At 38.2% G+C, this 11,296-nt stretch overlaps 1 protein-coding gene across 3 annotated transcripts; it reads right to left on the reverse strand.

The window, feature by feature from the left end:
- Positions 1 to 3,825: 3,825 nt before the first annotated feature.
- LOC129469710 (keratin-associated protein 4-12) lies at positions 3,826 to 4,464 on the reverse strand. 3 transcript variants are annotated; one of them, XM_055256564.1, is made up of 2 exons: positions 4,175 to 4,464; positions 3,826 to 4,114 (listed from the first exon to the last, which is right to left on the reverse strand). In XM_055256564.1, the coding sequence occupies exons 1-2, from the start codon at positions 4,462 to 4,464 to the stop codon at positions 3,826 to 3,828; spliced, it is 579 nt and encodes a 192-aa protein (XP_055112539.1). The 3 variants fall into 3 exon arrangements, with proteins under 3 accessions (XP_055112539.1, XP_063485912.1, XP_055112538.1); XM_063629842.1 differs by having other exon boundaries at positions 3,826 to 3,959; positions 4,143 to 4,464; XM_055256563.1 differs by having other exon boundaries at positions 3,826 to 4,464.
- Between the last annotated feature and the right edge of the window lie 6,832 nt (positions 4,465 to 11,296).

An 11,296-nucleotide genomic window follows, 5' to 3' on the forward strand; every position in this document is an offset into this window, starting at 1 on the left:
CTTCTCTAAATATTGTATACTGAGAATTTTGCTGGATGCTGGAATAACAAAATAACAAATGACATGTTTTGCAATTGTTCTACTGTTTTACATATATTCACTCAATTACTAGTCCCAACAATCCAGTATGGTAAATTCTATTATAATCCTCCCTTTACAGAAGAGAAACTTAAGGCACAGGTGGGATTCAAGCCAGTAAGCAGGGGAGGTATAATTTTATTTCAGCCAGCCCAGCACCGGGTCCATGTTTTTAATCACTAAACACACTACCTCTCTGCAAAATCAGATATGAAAGGAATTTTCTCTATCCTCATGTTGCTTTTGATGCAGTAAAATTATGAATTTTTTTTCTTTGACAGCTCCTGGGTATGTGTCATATTTTAAAAGGCCTTTCCAGTTATAAATTTACATAAACATTATCCCATAATTTCTGTTAACTTCAAGGTTTCATGTTTTATATTTTAAACTATTTTACCTACTAGGAATTTATACAGATACAAAATATGAGGTTTAAATGTTTTATAATCAGATATGACCAAGGCTCAACATCATTTATTAAACAATACATCTTTCCATTACTAAGTTAAAGTGCCACCTTTTCATATAATAAATTCTTTTATGTACGTTAGTCATTTCTGGACTTGATTTTCAATTCGCTAATGATTTTTCATGCGCTAGTATCACAGTCATCAATGTATAGTATTAACATTCTTTTAATGGTTATCAAGTTCAAGCCTGCCTTAACAGGTTATGGCAATATGCTAGTGAACTCATATATCTGTGTGGCAAAATGGTATATGTATACTGGATTCCTTGCCATGAAAATGTGAATTGCACCTGTCTGGCCTCTGAAACTGGCATTGAAAAGAATACACTAGCTGAGTCTGCAGTGGCATATGAGTCTTACTAGGTTTGTTGAGTTTCCTGTAAAATTCTGACTTAGGTGGTGCAGCTGAAACAATTGTTGGAACCAACTTGTTTAATCACCGAGCCTGTTGATTAACCTCTTCCTTACTTACTGGCCAGATGGGACTGTTATAAGGGAGTTCATGGGAATTAAAACTCTTATTTCAGTTACTTCTTTAATCAAAATAGGCATCTCTTGTTGCCCTTCTGGAGTTCTATCTTGCTTAGTTTTACTAACTAGAAAGGCTTGAACAATTCCAAAGGTATATATTTAGCATGGGCAAATAATACTGAGAGACTTTGAAGTGAATGAAACATCAACTAAGTCCATGTTTCATTCACTTAAAATCCATCTCTACTATACATTTAGATAAAGCTGATGTGACCACAGAATAATAACTGCAGTCACACTTTCCCATTCATAAATTTATATCTACCTTGGGTTTCACCACAATGCCTTCCATATCATCTTTGGACCCTTCAGAGCACCATAACTCTCTCCAAGGCCAATGACTGTACTTGAGTGTCTGTGCATACTTATCCTAAGAAGTTTCACATGCCACCCTTGGGACATTTCACCCAAATTATTGCATAAGCCTTCAGACCCGGGGTACCTGCTCCTTGTTATTGTGAGCCCTAGGTACTGAGCTTTCCCTTGTTGCTTTCCCTGAACTCTAGCTACACCTTTGCAAATAGTCTCATTATTACACAGATACACTGTGTCATCTCATTCCTGCTGTGGCCCAGTTCTTGTGGACACAGGAAATTACAAGCCTCATATACTTTAATACTGAAAAGACCATATAAAACCTATAGTCTTTGATTTCACTCTAGCTAATAAAGCCTAATGTTAAAACCAAAGCCTGCATCTTGTAATGAGCAGTTGTCAAAGAAGAACATATGAGAAGATAAAAGGTTTGTTAATTCTGATGTATGAAATGACAAGTCTGTACTCTGTAGAATAATTTAGAGTGAATGGAAAAGGCTGAAGCTGAAAGTGTCTGCAAGGCATTTTTATGATATGCTAAGACCATAACGCCTAACTTAGGCTGGAGTGACGCCCACGTAATGTTAACTTCTATTCATGTAGTCTCTTGACAACTTAAAACTTCTTTATTTTTACATTTCAGAATTACTAATTGGCTCTTAGTTACATGTCTTTGGAAATATAACACAGCCAATAAATAAAATTCTGATTTGTAGAAATTTTGGATTTAAAGCAGTTTTAATATACTTTGGATTATTAGCCAAAATATAAACACTTATATTTATATAAATAAGATACATTGCACATATTGTGACACATTTTTCATCTACATAGAATAACACTTATTTGAGTTTTGGTGATGAGAAAACTGAGTCTCAAGGAAAAGTCCCACCCATGTTCTCTTAGGACAAAGCAAGGTGATTAAAGCCCAAAACAAAGGAGTAAAACCATCCAGAAAATGAAAAAACCTCAGTAACATTATGGGCTAAAATTATAAAGGAGTTTCAATCTGGAAATACTAAGACTTTGAGCATCTATTAATTAAAAGATGTAAAACTTTTATGAGAAAGCTGCCATGGATGTCATAAAGTTCCCGAAATCTTGACTTAGAAGGTACACTTTGTATTCTGAAAGATCATTTTATGTTAAGAGAGGAAAAAAGGAAGGAAGGAAGGAAGGAGTGAGGGAGAAAGGAAAGTACTTGAGCTAGGGAGAACACTCAAAATTTCCACAACCAATAATGGAACATACTGGAAGTACAAATACAGTCAGACAAAATGTAGATGACTTCATGATGTTCAACTTGCTGGAGTTTTTAAGGGACATTTGAGGCATATACCAAAACTTAATTTTGAGTTGTAGAAGACAGTGCAACAATGATACAAATTTTCTTGCTGTTCTGTCAAAAAGAACATTATGCTAAGCTATTATTCTAGCCCAGGGTAGTGTTTCAATCATAGTAACAGCAGAAATTGTATTTATTTCTTTATTTATTGAGACAGAGTTGCTCTGTCATCCAGGCTGGAGTGCAGTGACATGATCTCGGCTCACTGCAACCTCCTCCTCCTGGGTTCAGGTGATTCACCTGCTTCAGCCTCCCAAGTAGCTGGGACTACAGGTGTGCACCATGACACCCAACCAATTTTTGTACTTTCAGTAGAGAAGGGATTTCACCATGTTGCCCACACTGGTCTCGAATTCCTGGCCTCAAGTGATCCACCCACTCAGCCTCCCAAAGTGCTAGGATTGCAGATGTGAGCCACCACGCTCGGCCAGAAACTGTATCCATTAAGAGTCTATACTGCATTATGTACCAGGCCCTGTGGTGAGTATATTACATGGGTTATGTCTCTGAACATTTAAAGAATGTAATGCATTATCTCTATTCACAGAGAAAGAAAACTGAGGCCTGAGGAGATTAAAAAACTTGACCCATGCCATACAACAAATACCTAAGGGAGTCGTGACTCCAATACAGGTAACATGAATCAAGAGCCCAGGCTCTTAAACATGCTCTCCTGCATTTGAAGAGAGATGGCCCTCGATGTGAACTGACAGGTAAAGACACACACACACACACACACACACACACACAGAGGCACAATGAAATCACTAACAAATCAGAAGATTTCAATATTAGGGAAGTGGCTGTTTATTAATACATGAAAACAATATTATATGAGATCATCACAGTTAGTGTCCCCTTCGAATAAGACACTGCTCATCTAAAAATAACTGCATTGGGGCCTGGCATAACATATTTTAATGAATGTGTTTATGTCTGTCATTTCCTAGAAGAGCTGAATGTCCACTCTGAATGCCACATGAGACAAACTGGCAGGGAAGTGTTCATTTTTCCAGTGACTGGCTGGCTACAGTGAATTTTATATGACTAATGAAGACATTCATAGTATGACAAATATAAGGAGAGATTAGCAGCAAGAGGAGGCACAGCACAAGGGGCGGGGGCAGGTGGAGATGACACAGGTTGGGCGATAGCAAGTGGTGTGGCAGGAGACTCGGCCACAGACTGGACGCAGGCAGCAGCAGGGGCGGCAGCAGCTGGATTCACAGCAAGAGGGGCAGCAGCTCCTGGAGGGGCAGCAGCTGCTGGAGATGCAGCAGCTGGGGCGGCAGCAGGTGGGCTGGCAGCACACAGACTGGCAGCACTGGGGTCTGCAGCAGCTGGACACACAGCAGCTGGGGCGGCAGCAGGTGGTCCTGTAGCAGGTGGTCTGGCAGCAGCTGGGGCGGCAGCAGGTGGGCTGACAGCACACAGACTGGCAACACTGGGGTCTGCAACAGCTGGACACACAGCAGCTGGGGCGGCAGCAGCTGGATTCACAGCAAGAGGGGCGGCAGCAGCTGGAGATGCAGCAGCTAGGGCGGCAGCAGGTGGGCTGGCAGCACACAGACTGGCAGCACTGGGGTCTGCAGCAGCTGGACACACAGCAGCTGGGGCGGCAGCAGGTGGTCCTGCAGCAGGTGGTCTCACAGCAGCTGGGACAGCAGCAGTTCTCCAGGCCACAGCTCTGCTCAGAGCTGACAGAGCCACAACAGGAGCTGACCATGGTGTCAGAGGGTGGAGGTTCTGGGTGGATTTCTAGAAGAATGAGGTTCTCAAGTTTGGAAGTGTCCTTGGGCCACAGCCTCTTATATACTGCCCAGCTGTCCTGTTGTTACTGCATTTTCCTTGTTTTTGTTTACTTAATAACTAAGTGATTATCAGATTTCACAATAATGTTTGCCCATTTAATGGCTTAAACTTGTTGAAAACAAAATTTTCTTGTCCGGATGTAATAAGATCTATCACGTCTGCCTTCTCTCATGATTCACACCTTGGTAGCATCTTCTAGACCACATTGTCTTCCTCTTCCTCCACAGAGGGCTGTTCATGTGATTCCCTGCATTTGGAATTGCATTTCTCACTCTCGCTTCAGGTATCCTCTACCAAAATGGGATTTGGTCAGTCACACTTCCAGTTATGCATTTCCTCTAGTGACTAACAGCAAAGAAAGCCCATCTGCTCAGTGTGGCATTCCTAGTCTGTGGGTCATTATTAAGCAATAAGCAAAGGGACAGCAATGCCTGCATGTGTCCTTGGTGACCTCTACACTATTGAAATGGGTTTCCCTGGATGTTTCGAATTTTGGGTCATGTTCTATAACCTTAAATTTTTATACTTGGTGTTACTGATAGGTCAGTTTCTTAAGTTGATATTTTGTTCTCCTATATTTTGTGTCATGTCTCTCCAGCTAATCTATTAGATTCTGGAAGACATAGTCCCATTTTTATTCCATAACTCATTGTTTTTTTTAAATGCCTCTAACTGTCTGTTAACATAATGCAGGTGTGTGTTTTCACTTTTTAAAAAAGAAATTTGAGATAATTGTAGATTTATACACAGCTGTAACAAACAGTCCCAGGAGAGGCTGTCTGTACTTCACCCAGTCTCCCTAACACTGTGTAACATATGTATAATACTTTTAAGAATCTATCTACCCCCACTACTGTGTCTTGCATGATGTGCTGAATATAGAAAGAGCTCAAGCTCAGTGAAAGTAAAAACAATTAGTTATTTTTCAGATTGACATATAATATTGTATTTACCATGTACAACATAATATTTTGAAGCATATATACATTGTGGAAGGGTTAAATCTAGCTAAGAAATGCATTACCTCTCATACCTATCAATTTTTTTGCAGTGAGAACACTTAATATCCATTCTTAGAATTTTTCAAGAATACAATATGTACAATATATCATCATTAACTATAGTCACCATGCTATACAGTAGACCTCTTGAACTGATTCCTCCTGTCTAGCTACAATTATATATCTTTTGACCAGTATCTCCTCAAGCCCCTGACTCCCCAGCCACCCCCAGCCTCTGGTTATCTTCATTCTCTGCTCTACTTCTATGATATCAACTTTTTTGAGTGCAATCATGTGAGTGAGATCATGTGCTATCTGTCTTTCTATGACTGATTTACTTCACTTAGCATAATTTCCTTGAGATGTATCCATGTTGTCACAAATGACAGAACTTCCTTCTTTTTACAGCCAAATAGTATTGCATTGAGTATATACTGCATTTTCTTTATCCACCTACTCATTGGTGGACACTTGCATTGTGTGCATATCTTGGCAATTGTGAGTGGTGCTGCAATAAATCTGGACATGCAGTTATTTCTTCAACATACTGAGTTCATTTCCTTTAGACACATAAGGTACCCAGAAGTGGATTGTGGGATCATATGGTAATTCCAGTTTTAATTTTTTGAGAAACCTTTATATTGTTTTCCATAATGGCTGAACTAATTTACATTCCCACCAACAGTGTACAAGGGAGTTTTTTTCACATCCTTGCCAATACTTGTCATCTTTTGTCTTTTTGATGATAGCCATTCTAACAGGAGTAAGGTCATATCTCAATGTAGTTTTGATTTGTATTTTCCCAATGATTAGTAATGTTGAGTACTTTTTCACAAACCTGTTAGCCATTTGTATGTCTTTTGAGAAATGTCTAGTCAGGTCTTTTGCCCATTTTTAATCAGGTTTTTGATTTCTTGCTTGTGAGTTGTTTGAGCTCCTTTTATATTTTGGATGTTAACCCCTTATGAGATATGTACTTTATAAATATTTTCTCCCATTCTGTAGGTTATCTCTTGACTCTTTTTGTGGTTTCCTTTGCTGTGCGGAAGCTTTTTAGTTTGATGTAATCTCGGTCATCTAATTTTTCTTTCGTCGCCTGTGCTTTTGAGGTCATATTAAAAAAGTCATTGCCAAGACCAATGTCATGAATCTTTCCCCCATGCTTTCTTCCAAAAATTTCATAGCTTTTGATCTTACATTCAAGCCATTAACCCATTTGAACTGATTTTTGTATACTGTAAGAAATAAGGGACTGATTTCATTCTTCTGCATGCAGATACCCAGTTTTCCTAACACAATTTATTGAAGAAACTGTCCTTCCCCCATTCTTGGCATCTTTGTTGAAAATCAATTGGCTGTAAATGAGTGACTTCATTTCTGGTCTCTCTATTCCATTCCATTGGTCTGTGTGTCTGTTTTTATGTCAGAATGATGGTATTTTGGTTACTGCAGTGTGGTGGTTTATTTTGAAGTCAGGGAGTGTGGTGCTTCTAGCTATATTCTTAGTGTCCAAGATCACTTTGGTTTTTTGTGGTTCTGTACAAATTTTAGAACTTTTTAAAAATATTTCCGTGAAGAATGTCATTGGTATATTTATAGGGATTGCATGAGATCTGTAGATTGCTTTAATAATATTTGGACAATATTCCTTCAGTTCATAAACACAGGATATCATTCCATTTATTTGTGTTTTCGTCAATTTCTTTCATCTGTGTTTTACAGTTTTCAGTGTAGATATCCTCACTTCCTTGGTTAAACTTGTGCCTAAGTATTTTATTTTATTGTAACTATTGTAAATGAAATAGTTTTCTTGATTTCTTTTTCAGATAGTTTGCTATTAGTGTATAGAAAACCTACTGGGTTTTGTATGTTGATTTTATACTCTGCAACCTTACTGAATTTGTTTATTAGTTCTCATAGTTTCTCAGTAGAGTCTTTAGGGTTTTCTACATATAAGATTATGTCATCTGCAAATAGAAACAATTTAACTTCTTCCTTTCCAATTCAGATATTTTAAAAATATTTTATTCGTGTACATGTATAATTTTGTTACATGGATATATTGCATAATGGCCGAGTCAGGACGTTTAGAGTATCCATCACTGAAATAACATGCATTCTACCCGTCAAGTAATTTCTCATCATCCATCCCCCTCCTACACCCCTGCCCTTCAGACTCTCTATTGTCTGTCATTCCACTCTCTACGTCCACGTGTACGTATCATTTGGCCCCACTGTAACTGAGAACATGCAGTATTTGTCTTTCTATGTCTGAGTTGTTTCATTTAAGATAATGGCCTCCGGTTCCATCCATGTTTCTGCAAAAGACATGGTTTCATTATTTTTTATGGCTGAAGAGTATTCCATTGTTTATATATAGCACATTTTCTTTATCCAGTCATCCACTGATGGCCATTTAGGTTGATTCCATACGTTTGCTACTATAAATAGTGGTGCGATAAACATATGTGTGCAGGTGTATTTTTGGTATAATGATTTCTTTTCCTTCAGGTAGACACTCACTCACGGGATTGCTGGATCAAATAGTAGTTCTAGTTTTAGTTCTTTGAGAAATCTCCATACTGTTTTCCATAGAGGTTGCACTAATTTACATTCTCAACAACTGTTTATGGGTTCCCTTTCAGCTTCATCTTCATCAACATTTGTTATTTCTTCTTTTTAATAACAGCCATTCTTACTGGTATAAGATGATCTCTCACGGTGGTTTTAATTGGCATTTGTTTAATGATTAGTGATGATGAGCATTATTTCAAATGCTTATTGGCCATTTGTATGTGTTCTTTTGAAAAATGTCTATTCATGTCCTTTTCCCCTTTTTAATGGATGTTTTTGTTGTTAGAGTTCCTTGTAAATTCTGGGTATTAATCCCCTGTTGGATGGATAGTTTGCAGATATTTTCTCCCATTCTGCAGGTTGCCTGTTCACTCTGTTGATTATGTCTTTTGCTGTGCATGACAGACCAGGAGCACCGTCATCTTGGACAAACACTGCCACTTGAAGTTGCAGCTCCCTTTCTAGCCTCATGCATTTCAAGGAAATCACTTGTCTTCTAACTACAAGCAGCCAGAAACAGCAGACAGTAAAACACAGATAAGATAGCTCAGGCACAGAAGGAAGCAGGGGGAATGTCTCTTGGGTAACTGCCAAACGTCACCCTCGTACAATGGGCCCCAGTAAAAGAGTGGGCCTTAATAAGCACTTTCCTTTCGCCTCATGTGCACTAAAATAGGGAAGTTAAATGCAGACTCAAGGGCTATGCCTGCAAGAGAATAGACACCCAACTCTCCCTCCCAGATAAGCACTACAAAGAGACACAGAAGCAGTCCAAGCCTCTAATAAACTCTCCCACCCTGAATCCTTAAAAACTCTCAGTCTGTAAAAGAGTGTGCCTCCAAGTTAACTCTGCCAAACGCGTCTGTTAGGTTTGTTTTCTCTAAAATAAACCTGTCTTAAATGGCAAGCTGTCTTTTGTGTTTCTTTCCTTTTTCTTTAATTCTTATAGTGCAGAAACTTTTTAGTTTAGATAAATCTTATTTGCCTATTTTCTGTTTTGTTGCCTGTGCTTTAGAGGGCGTAGTCATGAGTTTTTGGCTACACCAATGTCCAGAAGAGTTTTCCCTAGGCTTTCTTCTAGTTTACTTATTTATTTTTCTTTCTTTCTTTCTTTCTTTCTTTCTTTCTTTCTTTCTTTCTTTCTTTCTTTCTTTCCTTTCTTTCTTTCTTTCTTTCTTTCTTTCTTCTTTCTTTCTTTCTTTCTCTCTCTGTCTCTCTCTCTTTCTTTCTTTCTTTCTTTTCTTTTTTTTTTTTTTTTTTTTTTTTTTTTGATGGAGTCTCGCTCTGTCACCCAGCCTGGAGTGCAATGGCTTGATCTCGGCTCACTGCAACCTCTGCCTCCCAGGTTCAAGTGATTTCTCCTGCCTTAGCCTCTGGAGTAGCTGAAATTACAGGCACCCACCACCATGCCTGGCTAATTTTTGTATTTTTAGTAGAGAAGGGGTTTCACCATGTTGGTCAGGCTGGTCCTGAACTCCTGACCTCAAGCAATCCACCTGCCTCAGCCTCCCAAAGTGCTGGGATTACAGGCATGAGCTACCATGCCCGGCCTTTTCTAGTATTTTTTATAGCTTCATGTCTTACACTGAAGCCTTTAATGCACCTTGAGTTGATTTTTGTACATGGTGAGAGATAGGGATCCAGTTTCATTCTTCTGCAAAGGCAATCCAATGTACCCAGCATCGTTTATTTATTGAATAGGATTTCCTTTCCCGTGTATATTCTTATCAACTTTGTCAAAAATCAGTGTGCTGTAAGTACGTGGCTATACTTCTGGGTTCTCTGTTCTGTTCCACTGATCTATGTGTCTATTTTTAACCCCAAACAATGCTGTTTTGGTTACTATAGCCTTTTAATATAATTTGAGAACAGGTAATGTAATGCCTCCAGCTTCCCCCCGCCCCTTCAGATTGCTTTAGCTACTTGGGCTCTTTTTCACTTGCCTATCAATTTTAGGATTTTTTTCCCTAATTCCATTATAAATGACGTTAGTATTTCAGTAGGAATTGCATTGAGTCTGTAGACTGCTTTGGGCAGTATGGTCATTTTGACAGCATTAATTCTTCTGATCCATGCGAATGAGATGTTTGCCATTTGTTTGTGTTATCTACAATTTCTTTTGTCAGTGTTTTGTAGTTTTCCTTGCAGGTATCTTTCACTTCATTTGATAAATACATTCTTAAGTATTTCTGTAACTATTGTAAATGAGATTGTGTTCTTGATTTGGTGTTCAGCTGGATCATTATTGGTGTATATAAATGCTACTGATTTTTGCTTGTTGATTTCATATTCTGAAACTTTACTGAATTCGCTTATCAAATCCAAGAGTTTTTTGGTGGAGCCTTTAGGGTTTTCTAGATATAAGATCATGTCATCTTTTTAGATTAAATAAGTCCCGTCTGCCAATTTTTGCTTTTGTTGCCTGTGCTCTTGAGATCTTAGTCATGAATTCTTTGGCTAGATCAAAATCCAGAAGAGTTTTTCCTAGGTTTTCTTCTGGTATTTTTACAGTTTCATATTTTACATGTAAGTCTTTGATCCATCTTGAGTTGACTTTTATACATGGTGAGAGAAAGTGGTCCAATTTCATTCAGCAAACAAAAATAATTTGACTTTCTGTTTTCAAATTTGAATGCTGTTTATCTCTTTCTCTTGCTTGATTGCTGTGGCTAGGGCTTCCAGTACTACGTTGAATAGGAGTAATGAAAGTTGGCATCCTAGTCTTGTTCCAGCTCTTAGGGAGAATGCTTTCAGTTTTTCCCTATTCAGTGTGATGTCAGCTATGGGTTTGTCATATGTGACCTTTATTATGTTGAGGTACATTCCCTCTATACCTAATTTGCTGTGAGTTTTTTCATAAAATGATTTTGAATTTTGAAAAATGCTTTTTTTGCATCTACTTAAGTGATCATATACTTTTTGTCCTTCATTCTATTAATGTGATGTATCATGTTTATTGATTTACGTGTGTTGACCTAACCTTGCATCCTCTGAGTGAATCCCACTTGATCACGGTGAATGATCTTTTTAATACGTTGTTGAATAAGGTTTCCTGGTATCCTGTTGAGTATTTTGTATTTTTGCATTTATGTTTATAAAGTATATTGGCCTATAATTTTCTTTTCTTGTAGTGTCTTTATCTGGCTTTGGTGAAGAGTAATGCTGTCATTA

This window comes from Symphalangus syndactylus, chromosome 20 (genome assembly GCF_028878055.3).
Source record: "Symphalangus syndactylus isolate Jambi chromosome 20, NHGRI_mSymSyn1-v2.1_pri, whole genome shotgun sequence".
Lineage (NCBI taxonomy): Eukaryota > Metazoa > Chordata > Mammalia > Primates > Hylobatidae > Symphalangus > Symphalangus syndactylus.

Coding starts and splice junctions, on each gene's coding strand:
- LOC129469710 (XM_055256563.1), bottom strand. CDS start 4,464: ATGGTCAGCTCCTGTTGTGGCTCTGTCAGCTCTGAGCAGAGCTGTGGC.